Source organism: Acipenser ruthenus, chromosome 12, assembly GCF_902713425.1.
Source record: "Acipenser ruthenus chromosome 12, fAciRut3.2 maternal haplotype, whole genome shotgun sequence".
Lineage (NCBI taxonomy): Eukaryota > Metazoa > Chordata > Actinopteri > Acipenseriformes > Acipenseridae > Acipenser > Acipenser ruthenus.
This window is the reverse complement of record NC_081200.1, coordinates 30,167,026-30,186,834: the sequence shown is the minus strand read 5'-3', so window position 1 is coordinate 30,186,834 and position 19,809 is coordinate 30,167,026. Positions and strand designations below refer to the sequence as shown.

General features: G+C 41.8%; 1 protein-coding gene across 13 annotated transcripts in view; it reads left to right on the top strand.

The window, feature by feature from the left end:
• The window catches only part of LOC117417223 (myomegalin-like), an 81,685-nt gene that overhangs the window by 58,002 nt on the left and 3,874 nt on the right, over positions 1–19,809 (top strand). For 8 of the 13 annotated variants that reach the window (XM_059034815.1, XM_059034814.1, XM_059034809.1 and 5 more), the window contains 21 exons: positions 3,843–3,967; positions 4,107–4,309; positions 4,519–4,939; positions 5,913–6,105; positions 6,553–6,669; positions 7,241–7,733; positions 8,291–8,526; positions 8,792–8,843; positions 13,384–13,625; positions 13,952–14,095; positions 14,585–14,782; positions 15,669–15,950; positions 16,036–16,167; positions 16,257–16,376; positions 17,025–17,214; positions 17,523–17,647; positions 17,922–18,158; positions 18,524–18,643; positions 18,899–19,104; positions 19,207–19,350; positions 19,434–19,572. In XM_059034815.1, coding sequence (XP_058890798.1) covers positions 3,843–3,967; positions 4,107–4,309; positions 4,519–4,939; positions 5,913–6,105; positions 6,553–6,669; positions 7,241–7,733; positions 8,291–8,526; positions 8,792–8,843; positions 13,384–13,625; positions 13,952–14,095; positions 14,585–14,782; positions 15,669–15,950; positions 16,036–16,167; positions 16,257–16,376; positions 17,025–17,214; positions 17,523–17,647; positions 17,922–18,158; positions 18,524–18,643; positions 18,899–19,104; positions 19,207–19,350; positions 19,434–19,572 — 4,119 coding nt within the window. Of the gene's footprint in view, positions 1–3,842; positions 3,968–4,106; positions 4,310–4,518; positions 4,940–5,912; positions 6,106–6,552; positions 6,670–7,240; positions 7,734–8,290; positions 8,527–8,791; positions 8,844–13,383; positions 13,626–13,951; positions 14,096–14,584; positions 14,783–15,668; positions 15,951–16,035; positions 16,168–16,256; positions 16,377–17,010; positions 17,215–17,522; positions 17,648–17,921; positions 18,159–18,523; positions 18,644–18,898; positions 19,105–19,206; positions 19,351–19,433; positions 19,573–19,809 lie in introns of those variants that run through there. The other 5 variants (XM_059034808.1, XM_059034811.1, XM_059034812.1 and 2 more) reach the window with 5 other exon arrangements.

Sequence of the window (19,809 nt, the reverse complement as noted above, 5' to 3'; positions counted from 1 at the left end):
TTATTTAAAACCTAATCAAGTGAGATTTCTGATTCCACGCTATTTATTTTGCAAAATATGGGTTTGAGTTTAAACGTTTATGTAAGAATTTGCAACAAATAAATTGCTACCAATACTGACTGCAGCTGTGTTTCCCCGATATTGATGTCACGTGTGAATTGAATTGAACAGGTTCATTGGAATCCCTACACCTTGGTTATTGGAATGGGAGTGGAAACGACTTGTGTTTTTGAACATTTGAACATATATGGGATGCATGTTGTACTACAGAACCATAAGCAGCTATCATCTCCCCAGTTTGTAAAAGCTTATTTTACTCCTGGCCCAATACCTTCCCTGCTATCAGCTTGTAGTAGCTATACCTCCATCCCCATTGCAGTCGGCTCCCAACCTCTACAGTTGTTTTTTTTTCACCTCCATGTCCTCCTCATGTCACACGTGCCAGGTATAGAGGGGCAGTCCTCAGATCTAGTGAGCTTGATGCAGAATAAAGGGGGATATACTGTAGTTACTAATTGGTATTTTATACACTCAGAAAGAAGTATCATTGTCACAATCAGATCCAGGTTTTCAAATGTAGCTTTCTCTGTCTGTCTTGATACTTTATGAAAAGCTCACTCCCCACTGGCTAAATGTCCTTGATCGAGCAATACGTTTTTAAATTATTCTTATTTTTTTATTTTTTTTGAGGATGTTGGCTAATTCTGATAAGTTCTTACAAGAGAGAGGGTCTAACTAGCATCACATACCATTCTGACACGTTCTCTTTATTAGCATGAAAACATTAATGGGAGCATATTCACCCATTTGTGTTGTGCTTTGGCAGTGCTGTTGCAGCTTTCAGACTGCATGAATTTCAGTTTTTGCATGGCTATTTCCTGAGTGGGTTTTTTTTTTTTTTGGATTGTATACAACTTTCCTTTCTGCTTATCAGCAACCTTTAAATTGGCTATAGCAGTTGTTACAAAGTGGTAGAAGGGTATTAAACCCTGCATGCTATGCCCAGGCCAGGGCATTACTACTGGCTAAGTGGGGTCAGGATCAGCGGTTCAGAAACTCAGGATTATGTCTCATTACCGACTGATTTCAACAGAAGAACTTATAACTGAAAGGTAAGTAAATACACTATAGACATTCAAGACATGGTCTAAGTGTTTGTACCACATATCAGGCCGTTTATATACAGGTATACAGGCATTTATTTGATTTAGTACTTTTTAGGAGTACATTAATACTGAGCTTTAATATAAAAAAATTTAAAAAATTATGAGTTCTATACCTTTTAGTTAAGCCCTTTCTGTGCAATGGCCTTCTTTACATTAAACAAGAATATAGTGATACTAGTGGGTTTGATGCTGTCTTTAACCTTGGTATGCTCATCATTCTCTTATGTGTGGATATTATTTTGTATTGATATGTGATGAATTACAAAAGTAACATCTGGTAATCTCAATACAGTAACGTGCATTAAAGGACTGTAAAAGGGTTCTCTGGAATGTCTTTCAAGTTCATGCACACTGCACCATGGTTATGCACTACAGTGAAATAAGATGTAAAACCAGTTATTATCAACAAATAAGATTCATTTAATAGTGTTAATCTGAGTAACATTTGTTTTGGGTTACTGCATGGTAATTGCATATGGTCAAAATACCTGCAAACCACAATTGTGCACACAGCAGTAAAAGGTATGGTACTCACGTTAGCGCAGTATATTTAAACAACAGACCCCTTAGAGTGTGTGTCTAAGGGACTTGTAACACAAAATAATGCGTCATTATTTTGCATCTAATAACGGAACTTGTCCAAATCAGCCAAATAAATATTTTAATTAATTTTTCCATTCCATATGGCTGGAACTTGTTATGTTGTCGCCATGATAGGGAGAGACAGATAAAGCTTTAAACAGAGCTTTACAAAAGTACGGATGCCTTAATCCAAACCTGAGCTGCTCACATCTTGCTGCTCTGATCCCATTGAAAGTAAAGTAAAATGAGAACGCTGCGTTATAACTTGTGGTATCTACAATAGCAGCATTTAAGAAATGTAGGATTCTTCTGAGTGTACTAAAATGTTTGGTTTTAGTATAAGTGGTAAAATCGTAACCTGGGAAGGGTGCAACCAGTTGTTATGAGTTTTAATGATTATAACCCCGACTGGACAGATTACTGCATTAGTATTGAAGACAACATTTAATAGTCCCTCATATTGCTAAATGTTTTCAAGCAAGAAAAAAAAAAACCTATTGACATCACTGACTGCCTTTTTAATGGCAATGCGCAGGCAGGGATTGCCGTGTTTGCTGATGTTACAGTTTGTTTACTGAGTCAGGGTCTCTCTTATCAGTTACTGCCCTGCAGCAGCTTTCAGAAGGAACAGATGAGAATTGGAACACATTCTTGTTTTCAAATGTCTTTTAAATGAAATTGAAAGCACAAAAACTGCAAACTTCTATTCATGAACCAAATGGAAATCAACCAAGTCATATCTATTTAAAACTAGGGCGTGACGTTGTTTGAAGAAGCAATGGGGAAGTGGAGAAGTCAAAGTGCAATTTTGTAATAGACAGCACTTATATAAATTTGCATTATCTTGTTTACTGGGGAAATACTTCGGGAAGTATCCCTGAGATTTGCGTCTAATTTCAAAAATAGACACTGAGCTACATTCACAAATTGTTTGCTTCAGTCCAGTTTAAAAAGAAAACAAATATGCTTCTACAGAGTATACTGTCAGTGGCTGTGGAATTGTGAAACGGCTGTAAAAAAAATATATATATCTTTTACCAGCAACAGAAACCCTATTAATACTGTAAAAAAAAAAAAATTGAAGCACGATGAGTTTTTAACTAGAGAAATATAAGCTCTTTTAATTGACCCCACGTTATCTCTCTTATAGTGTTAGATTATTACTGCCCTATAGAAATTGAAAAGTCCCAGTCCTGTTCGATTTACTCTAATCAGCCTCATTGTAATATGTCTGCCCAGAGGGGAGAGCAACAGTAAGCTGGGGAAAGAATACTTTCAATTTAATCAAAATGACAAGAATCTGACTGTACAGATATGTGTACTGGTTAGCTGTTTTGAGAAAATAAGAATTAAACGAATACATCTTATCAGGAACTTCCTCTGTCGAGTCCTGGGATCAATGGTTTTTCAATTGTGTACAGCAATGTAACCTTGGTAACTGCACAAACAAAACAAAAACTCGAGACACAAAAGGTCAAAATCATAGCGTGTCTCTTGTAATGCTAATTATTTGTTATGTTAAAAGCTTTTAATTTTTAGTCTTCATGCTTAAACACTGTTTCTGACAATAAATGACCTCCCTTTCTAACAAGTAGCTTCACTAATTAGAACCAGACACAGCTAGTCTTTTGTCAGCAACTGGAGCATTCAAGCTGAATTTGGTTATTGTGAGGAATTATCACTGCATGTCTGTATAGATAATATTTGCCTGCCCTGACCTGAGGCTGGGAAACAGTGATCCTGATAGTGCTGATTCATAACTGTAGGAGTGTCCTATTATCTTATGTGCTTTTGTATGTGAATTATTTTAGTTTACCTGATAGTGGTGATTGCATATCTAAAGCTGTGATTGCTGTTCTATGTTACCATTAGGTTTGCAAATTACTGCAGATTTAAATTGCTATTACAGTGCAGTCAAATTACTTGCTGTGGTGTTTATTTTTCAAAAGGGATGACGTGTTTTTCTTCTTTGAATTTCGGAGTGATGCCAGTGTCTTTCTCTATCCCTGAAAAACACTAGAAAAGAAGCATGACTAAGACTGAATTTAAAATGGAGTTTGGATCTCTTCTCAAGTTGCTGTTGTTTTCCCTCAGATCTCAGCTCAGCGGAAGAGGTGGCGGAGGATGAGGATGATGATGATGATGGCAGTACTGACTACACAGACAGCATTGAAGAGAAGGAGAACTCAAAACTGACAGCCCTGTCCCAGGTAGAGCTGGTAACCAATTTTAATTCAAATACGATATACTCAAAAAAAAGTATTGTAAAGCCAGGTGAATGAGGGGTTCATAACTGCAAACAAAAACCTGAATTGTCATTGGAAGTAACCACAGCATTGTGTCTTTCTGTCTGTCCAGAATGTGGTAACCTGTGAGCAGGGAGAGATGGCAGGAGGTTCGGGTTCGAGTAACGGGGTATCGCAGGTGGACAAGGAGGGTCTGCTGGAGATGAGGTCTGAGATTCAGCAGCTGATGGAGCAAAAAAAGGCAGCTGAGAGTGAACTGAGAGAACTGAAGACACAGCTGGAGAACACCGGCTATGCCTCCCTCTCTCAGATGAGGTACAGCTTTAAATACAGACTTCTCAAAAACTGTGCTGCTGGTCTGATGGCTCATAACTACAGTATGTACTAACCAGGCTACCAAAAGTTGTTTTTTAAATGAGCTGCACTGGCTATCTGGTTGTTTTACATTTCAAGTATAAAGGCTAGCATAGAATAGCATGACATTTGAAATTGGAAAAAGCATTGTGTTTGTCTGTTCTGCTCAGGAACGCGCTGCAGAGTCTGCGGCTGGAGAACGATCAGCTGAAGAGTTTGGCGGGACACGTGACGTCGGGATGGTGGCAGAAGGGCGAGGCCGGGGGGCTGAGCGAGGAGGGTCTGAGGCAGGAAGTGGGGAGACTAAAGGGCAGGCTGGGGACTACAGAGACCATTGTGGGACTTCTGAAGGAGCAGATGAGGCTGAACTGCCAGGACTGTGGGGAAGAAGGGGTCTTCAGCCCAGAGCTGATAGTGAACATGGCCCACGAGATCGGAGAGCGGCTGCGGGAAGAGCAGGGCCCGGTGCAGGGGACGTGCTCAGCTCCAGAAGTGCAGCTCAGAGAGGGAAGTGGGAAGAGGAAGCGCAGTACCAGGCCTCAATCCCTGGACGCTCTGTTGTCCCAGTCCACCAGCGAGTCCTCTCTACAGGTGAACAGTGCTGGTTTTTATTGCCTTTTAAAAATGCATATATTTATCTTGCAAAATCTCTGCCAAAATATTTTTGGAGCCATGGCAGTGACTGGCTTTTTAGTCTTTTCCTACAGCCTGTCACTAACCAAGCCATCCAGTCACTGAAGCTGAAGCTGCTCTTAATAAAGATTTGACATTCAACTGGACTCAGGAAAGCAATTCAGGAAGTGGTAGTCATTGGAGACACAGGAAAATGATGGGTGTGAGCCAGACATCTCCTCCTAACACAAACATGTTGCTTGTTGGTCACCACCCACTGTAAGGATAGTCTTTGACCTTGGCCCAGGGTGATGAATAGGGATTTTGTTTTCAGTGGCTGGTTTACATAAACAGTTACATAAGGCTGGAAAAGTGTTCAGGGCCAAAGAGTGGAGATAAAAGGGCCTTTCTGTACAACATAGACACGGGCGAGTGGGAGACAGAGTGCCTTTTGTCAGACTGATCTCTTGTGCTTGTGGAGTCAAGCTTTAGAAAAGGCTTCCTATTACTGATTGAAAAAACTACTGACAGTGAACCTTAACGAAGTTTATAAAGGACAAGAAGTCTGTTAATCAGGGGGCTCTGTTCCTGCTTAACTTCATCATATCACTGTCGGAGAAAACAGCTCTTTATAGCAAAAATAGGTTTGTTTTTAGGTATATTTTATTGATATTGACCTTTATTACTGGTGCATTAGGGAATGTGTAAGTGTTATAGTTTCTGATTTAAGGAATCCAAAAAGAGTATCACAGAAGTAGATTTTTAGAGATGTTTGCGCAGGTTTGACTGTTGAATGAATTAAATGCAGAGCTAAATTGATCAAGTTGTTATTGCTGTTTTCACCAACAGTGTAGGTCACTGGCAAGAAACCAGCCAAATTGTGTTCTAATTCTCAGCCACTACAGGGAGCGCTTTACTTTCAACCCCCGCTCCTTCTCTTCCACCCCTGCAGGCGGGGTTGCAGATGGATTCAGAACGGTTCTGGGAGCATGTAGAGGCGAGTGTTTCAGAGCAGTCCCAGCAGCTCCGATCTGAGCTGGCCTTGAGTCGCCAGGAGAGCCATGAGCTGCAGGAGAGGCTCAAGGTGTCCGAGGCCACGCTGCAGGCCCAGTCCGACCAGCTCAAGCATTACCACGTTCTGCTCAGTAAGCACTCCCTCTGACTACAAATACCGACACCCTGTCACTGTTTGTATATCAGTGAGTTACTGTCACATAAGCACAGGCTTAAAGAAAAAATATCTGATAAAATCAAGACATTTAACTTAACCCTTTCATGCCTGGCGACTTCATATGGGGACGGATAAAAACAAAACTCTCTTCTAGCCTTTATATGGGAACATATGGAAGACACAAATGCATGATGACCTCATATGAGGATGCCATTTTTCCCCCCATATAAAGCAGTGAAAAAGAAATGTAAATGAAAAATCTATCTATTATGTGTGTTTTTATCAGCTATTTTCAATATTTTATGCATGAAAGGGTTAATTTGGATTACTGTAAACAAATGTCAGTTTTTTAAACTTGGATCTGATGTTGTAGTTTTCCACGTGGCTGTGCTCCATGTCTTGGTTTGTTTGAATCCCACAGCTGAGGTGTCAGTGGAACAGGAGAATAAGCAGGTGCAGGTGGACCTGCAGGACCTGGGCTACGAGACGTGTGGCAGGAGTGAGACCGAGGCTGACAGAGAGGAGGCGAGCAGCCCAGGTGAGGACGAGTGCAGTGCTCTACAATGAAATCATTCTGGAGGGACAGTAACATTTTAGATTTATTGTGAAACTTTCCATGTATGCGTTAGAACATATGCTTGAGGAATGTGATTGAGAAATGTTCAACTATAAACAAAAAAAGAACCAATTTAATGTTCTAAAAGATTGGTGTGCATTTAGAAATAAAAGTTTTACCTGCAATGCTTGACTGCAACCATTCAAAAAAGTCTTTATATGGCACTGTATCTTTATAACCACAAGGGGGAACTGTTGCTGTATTTCTCAAACTAGAATGGAAAAACCCAACATTTGTGCAAGGATCCTCTTGAAAACATTACCTAAGCTTTAGTATATTTTGAGCCCTGAAACCCCCCGACCTATCATGGAGACAATACATAACCTTTATGGCTTTTTTTGTTTTGTGTTGATTAACAGATACAGAAAAGTCTATTTTGCACTTATGGGTGCTGAATGTGGTCAGATTTTCTTATTTGTTTGTTTATTTGTTTGGGTGAAATGTACAAGTAGTTTTGATGACCTATATATTTCTGTACGGTACTTGTTTCCAGAATATGACGAACTGGATGTGCATGGAGACTTGTACAGTGATGCCAACCTGATGGAAGAGGCCCGTGCCCCCCCGCTCCCTCTCAAGTCCAGTCTGAAGGTGCAGCTGTGGACGGAGGAGGAGCCAGTGAAGTGCGAAGACGTGACAGCTCTGCAGCAGCACATTCAGGACCTGCGCACCAAGCTGTGCCGATCCGAGAAGGTGATCCGCAACCTCCAGACCCGCATCCGCTCCTTCTCCACCACTAGTGACTACGCCTCCAGCCTGGAGCGACCCCACAAGGTAGCCTGGAGCTTCGAGGCCTCGCCTGCTCACAGCTGCCTGGAGGACGACGAGGGCTGGCAGTCCGACGAGGTGGCCATCCCAGCTGCTCAGCCCAACAAGGAGCTCCAGGAGCTAGTGTCTCGCGTGGCCTCCCTGGAGACTCGGCTCAAGACCTCCAGTCTCGAGGGCAAGGCAGCGGCTGAAGATCTCAAATCTGCCACCTGGCCGAGGTAGATACAACTGGTGAAAATGTAGTGCATGGTATTACAGTGCTAACAATGTTGTGCACAGCAATAGGGTTCTCTGTTTAACTTGTGTTGCTGTTTGATATGGCAAGGTGTAATATGTGATACTGCACAGTTTTAAAATAAACTGTTCTGTTTCTCTCAGCCTCTCTGTAACAGCCAGTACTTATTAAGCATGCAGACAGAAACAATCTGGTATTATAAAAAGTAGTATTCAGGACTTGTATGAAGGTCTGCTCTTTTTTGTTGTTGTTACATATTAAACTATTAAGCTATTACAAAAAAGAGCCATGGTTACATAGAATCTCAAGTAGCAATTTACTGCATCCAACAGGTAGTTCAGTGCAGAAGCATAGATCACCAATAGTTCATAAACTGAAGTGCACTCCAAAAGTGTAAATGAGTCAGTCACTGCAAGACCATGCTCAGTGCTTACTTGTTTACCTGGGAGGACCTCAGTTCTGAAGCAGTTTTTGCACCCCTTTCACATGAGGCGTCATTGCTGAACCCCACAGTTAAGGGCAGTGACTTTGCTCTTTCAGGAAATACGACTCTCTGATCCAGGCTCAGGCCCGGGAGCTCTCCCACCTCCGTCAGAAGATGCGGGAAAGCCGAGGTGTCTGCCACATCCTGTCCCAGCACCTCGGCGACACCACCAAGTCCTTCGAGGAGCTGCTGCGCGCCAACGACATCGACTACTACATGGGCCAGAGCTTCCGCGAGCAGCTGGCACAGGACACCTCGTTGGCAGAACGCGTCAGCAGCAAACTCAGCGGCCGTGAGTCTTCTCTCCTTTAGATTTGGGAATCCCCATCACTTTAGTTTTTTCAGCACTACATTAATGGCACTGTACTCACAACATTACAAAAAAAAACATGTGTTAAGGTGATTTTCTGACATCTTAAACCTTTTATTTTGTGAAGACACGTTGTTTTATAAAACTGTTTATGAAATGACAGTTTCATCAATTTAAACCTTGACGAAACTCTGTTGTAAGGGTATTCTGTACAAGTCTGAAACTTTTTCTGTTTCTCTGTTTGCAGGAGATCGATCAGAAGTTGATGACAAGACAGGACATGAGCTGCTGGCTCTGAGGTAGGCAGTCTGTGATGTTTTCAGTTTCACACATGCTAACTAGATATAGTATTACTACTTCTGCATTTTGGCAACATCATATTGCTAAACACCACACAGGAATTCCCTTCTCTGCCACATTACTGTGTTCCCTGTTACACTTGCAATGCCAGTGGATGACAAAGACTTTTTATACACTGAAGTACATGGCAACAGTCAGGCAGTTGGGCAGTGAAATTACCAGCAGCATTTGATTAATGACACAGGATATGTGGATAAAACTATTGCAGTTGTGTTTCAGTTGACAGGTTTCAACATCAGTACACAGGAGGTTACAACAGCTGATTGTCCAGAACATCTTTGTGCATATTATATCAGCCTTGTGTTTTCATTACCAAGGCCAGTACTTTTCCTGGTAATTCTTCATCAACTGAACCCTAAACATCCTGCTGATTAAGTTTGTGTGATTGCATGACCCTGCTGGGGGAGGTGAAGGGCATTTGAGTCATTGATTTCTAGACAGATCAGTTACTTTCTGTCAAACGCCTGATTTGCTTCTATCTGGTTGCTGGTAAGAGCACAGAGGGACATAGAGAAATGATAAATAACAGAACTCTCAGTACAGACTTCCCTTCATAGTTTATGATATTTTAATGGAACCTTACCGGTGAGCTAAGGTAAATTAGGCATCCTGTTTCCCAGCATTGAAATGCCTGGACTGAATCATTCAGCTTGGTTTCTGTTGTTGAAATCTGAAACAGTGGAGGTGACAAAGAGCAGGCTGGTATACAGATTGCCTTGCCCACCTTGGAGCTGAATCAAGGGATTATCAGCAGGGTGGGGGTTAAACTGGGGTACAGGAATCTGCATCCGTTCATAAAAGCTGCTTTTCTCCCAAGCTCTGTTTAATTTTACACAGAGGAGAAATTCTCAGCCATTGTGAAACAAGGCATGTTTCCAAAGGCTCAGGCTACTTTATTTGTAACTGACACATATCCAGTAGATTGAGATTCCATAACTGACAAATAAAATGGGGATTTATTACCAACATATCAATAAAGAGTCAGATAGTATTTTATATAAATTTCATTTTCATTATCATTACCATTATTATAATAAATAGTACTGTACAAGGTCTTCATTTATTTAGCATTTATAAAGGGCCTGTCATTGAGCATGTTTTAATATGAAGCATGGCTGCTTTGCTGAGTAATGTCATACTGGTCTCAAGGCTCTCTTGGGGAGATGACAATGACCAGCTTTTTGATTGGATCATTTTCCTCACTAATAGGCCAAAGCAGATTCCCAGAGGGATTTAGTAGCTGATAAGACCTTTTTTTACCATGGTGCATCTGTTCTGGGCATTAGCCAGTTGTCCAAGCTGCACTCAGAGCTTAGAAGCAGTGCAGTGCACTGAGAATATTTATGCAGTCCATTTGGTTTTCTTAAAAGGAATAATTGCTGCTCGTGGTCTCCTGCATGCTCTAAAAGTGTTCTGTGTAATTCTGATTACACTATGAGGCGTCTTGGGAATCAAGCCATCAAGAAGAGGATTCTTTATTTCTAGGGAAGGGATTGTCTTTGCACCCCATTCAGCTTCATTCTTCTGTTGAATGCTGTGTGAAAATCTACAGATGATAAGCAGCACAGTGTTTCTCCATATTACAGGGCAGATCTGTGGATGATGCTTGCTGCTTGAAGGATTGCATGTATGGATCAGGTTCAGACTTTTTGTGAGTCTTGTTTGGACTTTCAGAAGCACTGAGACATTTCTGAAGCACGTTGATTGAGGATTGTTTGTTTTTAAGGTTTATCTCATGCCCAGGATCAGTCCAGTTCCTATTATAGTCTGACACTTTCGGATACTGATTGTAAAAGAAGGGTGATTGGGCTTGATGTGGTGTTTTTGGAGCACTGATGGTTCTGATGAAATGGATTGCCTTGTTGGTGCTGTGAGGATCTTGTTCACTTTATAAATTTAAAATGCCATGTTGTAGGTCTTACTGAACACACCACGTTTGCTGTGCAAATCCCGTCTCTCAGGGGACTACATGGTGGTGACAACAATGGCTGTGACAGAAAGGCAGACGGACGCAGGTTTACAGCAAGCTGATTTATCTCAGTGTGGTCTCTGTGATTAAGCTTAAGAAGCAGGTAACACAGGGACACACCATAGCAACCGAGTCTCTATCTGGGGGTGAAATTTATCACTGGTGGAGGAAGCCGTCTGTCAGAACAGCCTGTTTCAGTGAATTGAGAGGAATTCTTATCTGCTGCTTATTTCATATTTGGAGTTGAATATAAACCTGAGTGTATAGAGCTTTGTATTAAGCAAGTGAAGGAAATGTATGAAATATATTTGTCTTTAACTTTTAACTTTTAAAAAAGGTTGAAATATTAGCAGACTCATCTTGGTTGGGGTTGTTAATGTGATGTAGTGCAGTGCATTAGAGCGGATTACTGTGATTTAACTATTTTCTTGTGTCTTATACATATTTTGACCTGACGGGTGGTAACCTGCCATTTTAATAGGCTGTTAGTATCATATTAAACACAATTAAATTAGGTCACGATAGGCTGTAGCATTGCAAGGTCTCAGCAGAGGGGATTGTAAAGTGGCTCCTTTGTGAACTGTGGCACTGTTAAATAATTTCTAAAATATTTTAGATTTTGTGAAGTGCTTTGATGCATCTTTTATTTGTTAAATCAGTGAAAATTACCATTTATGAGAGTAATTGTGCTCTGATTTTGATTAAATGATTTTTTGTGATAAAAGCTTTTACCTCAGGGAAGAAAGGAAGACTTCTCTGTCACAGCAAGGGCAGTATTTTGTCACTGCTGGTTATTGAGAGATTTCTAAAGCACTGGATGAGGGTTATATTATTTTCAGTTTCAAAACATCAAAATGTGAATTGCATGCTGCTTAACTACGGGGGACTCTAATACAAACCAAAAAAAAAAACATTTCTACATTACAAAGTATTGAGATTCAAATATCTACGAATATCAAGAGCGTTAAGGAACGAGTAATTAGTATTTTCAGTGGAAGTAATAAGCTGCGGAAGTAAGCAGAAGGTCAGGCCACTGGTGCTGTCAGCTGGCTCACATTAAGTGGAATGGAAACTGATTGCTGTGATGCTTTCTTTGATTGCTTATTGAATGGAATTGCCCCAAAGGCTTAGTAAAATTAGGGCTTTTTTCCCAAAAGGCCTGTGAACAATTCGCATACAAACTGCACTTTGAACAGGCAGAATAAAGAGTTTGACTTAGAGGACATATGCTGTGTGTATAATGCTGTGGGTTTCTAAACGCAATAAGAGCTCTGAGTAGGTGAGTCACGTTAATCAGGTGGATTTCTAGCACAGCTGAATAGATACTATTACGGGGCTGTTTGGATTTCTGTACTGATGGGACAGCCTGAGAAGTGGGAAGACACAGAGAAGAACCTTTGAGAGTCATTGCAGAAAAGGATTTTTGTGAAGACATATACAAAGTCCTTGTGGATTTCAAGTGTTCTCCCTGACCTTTTTACGCTTGGCATATTTTAGAACAGCATTTTCAAACAGCATAGAAGCTAATGAAGGTTGCAGAGGATTGCTGTGGATATTGAGTATATAACTTCTGCTCTCCAGTGTGTCAATTTAGCATGCTTAGTCTCCTGACTCAGCAAAGATGTTATGAGCACATCCAACACCATTCTGTGGAATACAGTCGGTGGTACCTAGCAGCCAGCAGCGGTGGAAGTTGTTTCCTGTAGTAGCAGTAACTGCGTCGTCAGTATGGCCCCACTGTGGAAGTCAATGCTCTCAAAGAGCAGCCCGCTGTACCGCGAATCCCTCTTCTCGTTCACATTGTGGGAGTCCCTTGTACACGAGCGGGAGCTGGTGCTTCTACGGAAACAGCTGGACCAAGAGAGAAGGGCCCTGCAGAGGCCGCTCGACAAGTAAGAATCCGGGAATGGGAGAGGGATTTACATGGGGACTCCGTCAGCCACAGGAAACATTTTACTCTAGTTTATTGACTTAATGTAGAAGAGGAGTGCAACCGTGACATTTTTCCTTTGCAAGAAAGGAAATAAACTGAAATGGTGAATGAAATCAGAATTTCACATGCATATTATGACCCACAGAGTGGTAGTTTTAGTGACTTAATAATCAGTTTAGGTTTGTAAGGTTCTTATTTAAGGGGCTTAAAAGGTCGCTGACATCAACGCACGGTACCAGACCAGGGGGAAATTGCTTTCCATATGAACTGTATTGTTAATGAGTTCATTAAATATTAAGTGTTTTTGATTCTAGAATTACTGAAGATTTAATGTTTAGCTTTTCACTGATTCGTATTTTTTTAAAGATTTTTTATTTTTTTTTGTGATGGAAGCTATTGCTTCAGGCAAAAATATGTCCTGTCACAACAAAAGTAGTCATTTGTCAATGTTGGTTAGCGAGGGATTTCTAAAGCATTAGAAGACAGCAAGGTCTTAAGTGAACATGGCTAAGAAAGGGCTGCTTGCCATCCCTCATGTGTTTCTGAGTTTATGATTTATGTTCTCTTGTCTTTCCAGGCTAAGCAGGGAGCTCCAGCAGAAGGATAAGATCATCGAGTCACTCCGTGCCAAGCTGCAGCAACGCCCAGACACGCCCTCAAGCAGCCGCGCCCTTTCTGACTCGGACAGGACCTCCTTCGTGTCAGATAATCATGCCTCCACCAATGATGACCTGGAGCTCTGCTCTGACATCGACGCTGCCAGCGAGTACACACAGGAGGAGCGTGGGGGCACCATGAGCCCAGAACAGGCCAGCACAGGTAAGAGCAAATCACGACAATTCTACAACAGTATTCCTGTAGTTTTTATTTGGCTAATTTTTGTCTCGACCTAGCAAAACACAGAGGGTTGCCAGTAACACAGTCACAATAACTCTTTTATGTGATATATATTTTTTCAATTCCGTTGCTACAAAACTAAACAACACTATACAAATAAAGGTTATAAAAATAATATTCACTTTTCCAGGGGAAAAATAATAACACAGCAAGTTTTTATCCTCCATTGCTAACCCTCTAGTCAGACAAAGCAGGAGCCTGTCATATCAGTGTAATGTGATTCTACGTTGAGCACCATTTTCTTTCAGATTCTCAGAGTCATGGTGGCGCTGCGCCACATCACCCATCAATCCCATCACCCACCATTGCATCCCATGGGGCTCAGTCCAACAACAATACAAAAATTCCATGCTCACAACATAATCCCATGGAGTCAAGCCCAGCTCAGAAAGGTAGGGTAACAACAGAGGGCTGGGTGGGTGTGCATCACTTCTGCTCCATAGAACTTTCCTTACTGTGGTGGTCTATGTAGTATCATTATGCATTACACCTAATTGTTCATTGTTACATCTTCCCTGGAACAGCAAAAATAGGTTTACCGCTTCTAAAACATATTAATCCTGTAGGACAGGACTGACAAGGCAGTGCACCATACATTCCCACTGTATATGCTTTGGACATTTAATCTACAGCAAATTCCCAAGAAACTCAAACTTCAATGGGTTGTAGATGTAATACGGGAAAAGCTAATTATTCTACACACTTGGGGTAATGATTTATTTATTTTTTTTTACATTTTTAAGCTACATTTTAGTTGTATTTGAAATAATCATCAGTAAACAGGTTGTGTCGCAGGTTTGATTTGGTTTGGGTTAGTGCACAGAGAAAGGCTATTTCTTTTCCAGTGTATTCCATCTCTTTGTTATTTCCCTTGTTTCTAGACCTCTATTCTGGCCCCTTGTCCAGCGTTGCCACTTTCCCTCAGACCCACTACTGCTCTGACCCCTCCAGTCAGTTTAGTTCCCTGCCCTTTGACCCCCGACCTCCATTGCTTGACCCCAGTTTCAGTGGAGCGTCACCGTTCTCCATAGCGGAAGTGCACCAGGAACTTCAGATGCTGCAAAGGCAGCTGGGAGAAAGTGAGAGCCTTTGATTCGCACGTGTGTGTGTGTGTGTGTGTGTGTGCGTGTGTGTGTGTGTGTGTGATCACGGAGTGGGCATGCTTTTCATCCACTCAGCATGTGCAGCTTTGCATGGCAGGACATTAGCAGCTGCCATAACATAGTCTTGAATGCTGGACTTCTTTTCTGCAATGCCTAGGCATGGGCCCTATTTTTAACCACTGTCTGTTCACTCAGCATTTTGTTCTATGGTTTTTAGGCTTCAGATTATGGCTGGTGCTATACTTTTTGCCTGCACTGAGGTATCCTGAGAGATTTAACACAGATGCCTTAGTTGGGGGTTTGCTCAGTATTGCTGACATTTTTGTTTGTTGTTGAGTTCAAGGTGCAGTAAGGTTGCTGCGTGTAATTATAAGTGCAAATGGTGGTGGGCTTGCTGATTCCTAGATTAGCCATCGCAAATGGTCTGATCTAATTCTTCTGTTGATAGAGAGGGGAAGAAAGACTGGAAGGCTTTCAGTAAAAGGAGCTAATCCCATGGTTTTCTTATTGTTATTGCTAAGTGGTCCATTGCATTTGAGCAGAATCATTTTTTTTTTACTTAAACACACACTTAAAAAAAAAGTCTTCCATATCTAACCAAAATTATTAAACATGAATATAAAACAAATGATAATATATCATTCAAACCATACAGAAAAACAGAAGTGTGATATGGATCGGCCCTATATCCAGCCCATTCGATTTCATTCAATTGTGGTCTGATTTTAAACGCTGCAGGCTTACATTTCAATTAAGTCTTTCATGCATGCACAGCTATTAAGTGTTTGTTATTGTATAATGCTGTATTGTAAATGGAAAGAACAGGCTGTTCCACCTCCTGATGTTTTGTCTCTGCCTTCAGCCGCAGGGTTTGCTGTTCCTCATGTCAAACCGCTGTCCCACACAGCCAACTTCTCCTTGACTGGCCAGTCACAACCCCAAGCCTCCAGCTATACCCCACTGTCCCATCATCCATTTCACCAGGCCTCTCCTGGGAACAGTACTCTGAAGGCAGCTGAGGCTGGCTTGCTTGACAGCAGTGCAGTCTGGGATATGAGCCACCTTGTCAGACCCATGGGAACCAACACTTATGGGGACGTGTCATCAGGATCATCCGGGTATCAGTCTGGCACCAGCCACATAGGTAAAGATATCAATGCAGCAGGTGTCAGTGTGCAGCAATATGAAGTAAAGTTTTCTACCTAATTCCTAATGACTCTGTGTTTCAGGCACACGTCTGACTGATGAGCACCTGGCTGAGATCCGCAGTCTACGCCAGCGTTTGGAGGACTCAATCCGCACCAATGAACGTCTGAGACAGCAGCTGGAGGAGAAGCTAGTGTTGGCTGGGAGAGACAGCGGTAAGGTGGAGTTGATACAATACATCTCAGGACCTGGTTTTTATTACCACTGTGTGACATTTCTGTCTTCACTGTTTTGTTTCCCACAGGGCCTCCTACAAACATCTACATCCAGGGACTTGAGTCAGTTAGCCAGCTGTCCAATGAGAACCAAGTCTTGAGGGAGGAAAACCTGGGTCTTAAGGCCCGGCTAAACCAGGCCAGCAGAGGTAAGGAACTGACTGGTTCCATCTTTCTTTACTTTGTTTTTCTTTGCTCTCTGGCGGGTTTTATTGTTGTAAACCATTAAGTGCTATTATCCTCATTTAAGGACAGGTTACTTTAAAATGTTTTGGAGCATTTTTAACTGAAATGTAATTTTCTCTTTAACTATATTGTTATGATAACTTAAGTCTAAATGTACCTGTGCTGCTAATATAACCCTTCAGATGTTTGTATGACGCCTCGATATAAAATAAGAAACTGAATGATCAATTTCTTGGTGTTTTCCTACCCACAGTGATGATAAAGCTCAATTTTCTGTGTTGAGCTTCATAGCCAACGTCAAATTTCAATGGTCTGATTACAGTCACGTGTAACTTGACTGTCCTCAAAATAGGATGCAGCAGCTTGTAGCCAAAACAATTTACCTTTTTTCTGTGAAGAAATATTAATTTAGAATGTATCAAATTACATAAATCCAGCTTGTGATTTATTTCAAAGAAAACTTAATTTGGTACTTAATGGGTTACGCTAAAAGGATAAAAACAAAGAAATGTCCATGTTGCCATTGCTGATGGCTGTCTTGACACCTGGAACGTTGTGATTGTCATGGTCCGGTACTTGCTGCCTGTTACACCTCAGTTGTTCGGTCTCAGAGAGCTGTGCAGAGGTGGAGCAGCTGCGGGATGCTGTGCTTTCAGGCAGGGAGCGGGTGAAGCAGGTGGAGCTGGAGGCAGAGCAGGGGAGAGAGGAGAGCAGGAGGCTGCAGGCACACAGCTGTGAACAGCAGCAAGAGATCCATCAGCTCCGGCTAGAAAGACAGGCTGGTCAGGACCGGAACAACAGGTAACATGGGACACACAAGCCAGTGCACATGCAACACAGCACACTAATGGTTAAGAATGGAATGCAAGAAGAATACTAGAACATTACACTTGTTGACTAGATCACACTTATATATAATTCAGCTAGTGCAGCACCACTTCACAAGACACAAAAAAAAAGGAATGAGAATTTTCAGTTTATTCACAGAAAAAGGTCAAATTCTGCTGTGCTGCATACTAGTACATTATTCGTTCAAGTTGTAGAGTCTGTGTGTTGTGTTAAAGTAGGTGGCTATTGGTGGTCCTGTTATAATTCTCTCTGCCCTCCAGGCTGCAGCATGAGATGAACCTTCTGCAGCAGCAACTTACTGAGAATGGACAGCTGCTCCACTCGCTCCAGTCTGAACTCCACGTGTATGAGAGAGTCTATGGGAGCGGCAAGCCGTCTCTCTCAGGTAAATCTATTCCCTGATGCAGAACTGAAAGCCGTTGGACTTGTCTCATTCTGTTAGGAAGGCCAGCAGCACAGGGGAAGTGTGTGCTTTTGCAGACTCCTTATAGGAGACTTGGAAAGGAATGTCCATGTCTTGTAAAATCGTATGCCTGTTTCACCTTTGTAGCAAACAGGAAACTGCATTACAGCAAACCTTACAATATGTGGTAATTGCTTGGTTACCAGCTCTGATCAGTTGCAGCACTAACTGTCTGTGTACCTGCCTGTGTCCTCAGGGTATGGCAGGGATGGGAAGTATCACAGCGTGCCCTCCTCCTTGGACCTGAGTGAGCTGCTGTCGGAGGTGCGGAGCCTGCGGGTCCAGCTGGAGCAGAGTATCCAGGAGAACAGCTCCCTCAGACAACAGCTGGAGCAGCAGCTAGTCAGGAGCTCTGTGAAGATCGACAGCCGCCCCTCCAGCATCAACATCTCCACACCCAGAGAGACAGGTTGCAGGAGGCAGCTCTTCCAGGGTACGGAGGTCACATGGAGATTGCAGTCCTTAAAAACTAAAAAGACATTGCACGTTTTTTTTCCATATAAATAAAATATTACCATGACTCAAATGTGTTGATGCCATGAAGGCCTCTAATCACCCCAATGAAACACTGGTTAAAAAATAATAAATAAAAGCCTACAAAAAGTTTGGAAATATCTTGTAATTAAGAGAGAAGGGTTCATCATAAAACAAAAGGATTTTTCATTATATATATATATATATATATATATATATATATATATATATATATATATATATATATATTATCAGAATAGTTCTAACTGGATTAAGTTATCTTTTTCTGTTATTTTATTTTATTTATTGTCTTTTTTGTTCCAGATTCAGTTCCGTCTCCCCCAGTCCGAGATACAGACTTGTTTAACTCAATTTCTCCATTCTCCATGTTCTCAAAATATACTGACCTTGGTGTGGAAGATCCTGAAATCGCAGCAAATCAGGGTAAAACTTTAGTCCTGAGAAGCCTGCTTGCTTAATGGTTTATCAATATGCCAGACAAAAATCAGAATTTCACCATTAGCTTGATTTATAGTATTTATTTAGTATTTCAGGAAAAATACCTTAATTACCAGTTGTGAGTAAAAACACAATTTTTTAACTTTTTGAAATCCCCGATGCAGGTCATACTTACGTTTTGGAAATACGTTTATCCAAATTCATTTGTACGTGTCTAAAGCAGACTGTTCTGGTTTACAGATATCTTGAAGCCAAGGTCTTTGTTAGAAGGGGATGCTCCAGATGGCTCGTTTGCCAGTAAGAACGGGCGGCACACCATTGGGCACGTGGATGACTTCAGTGCCCTGCAGCAGCAGATCCTAGAGGGGAAAATGCTGGTGCAGAGGATGGAGGCCATGCTTCAGCCCTCTCTCAGTGCTGCTTTCCTGGAGATCAGTTCCAACAAGGTAACCATCAAAGCAGTGCACATCAGCCGTGTCACAGCTTCACTCGACCCTTTCTACAGTAAGCCCACCTTTTACCTTCCCTTTGCTTGTGTGTGTTTGCAGGCTCTGGATTACAGCTCTGTGAAGAAGCTCCTCTCCAACACTAAGACCCTGCAGCAGATCCTGGAGGAAGCCGCCTCTCTTCTCAAGATGTTCTGGAGGGCGGCTCTGCCTAATGCCGAGAGCTGCGTTCAGCATGTCAAAAAGGTAGGGGCACATCCCAGCATACATCAGGAGTTAGGTTGGCATGGAAACTAAAAGGGCTCATTTTACAATCTTTGTCTTGTCAGGAACAATCCATGAAAGAAGAGATCCAGATGTTGAGGAACAAAATCACAGAGCAAGAGGCTCTGCTACAGAATACTAGTGAGAGGCTGAGGAGCATGAACCACAGCAAGGAGACCATGGAGCACTTCATAGTCAGCCAGCGTATGTCTCTGAATACTCCCCAGTCACGACATACTGTTGTACTGTTAACACTTAAGGGGTAGGGTAGCACAATGGGAAGCCTTTACTTATCAATAGGGATTATTATCCAAAGGCTCTTTGTGGGTTTCGGTCCGATGGACTTTGTGTGCTGTACCTGCACTTTTATATTATTATGTCAAGTCTTAATAAAATGATATTTCCATGCTCAGAATATGTAACTGATACACACTTGTTTCT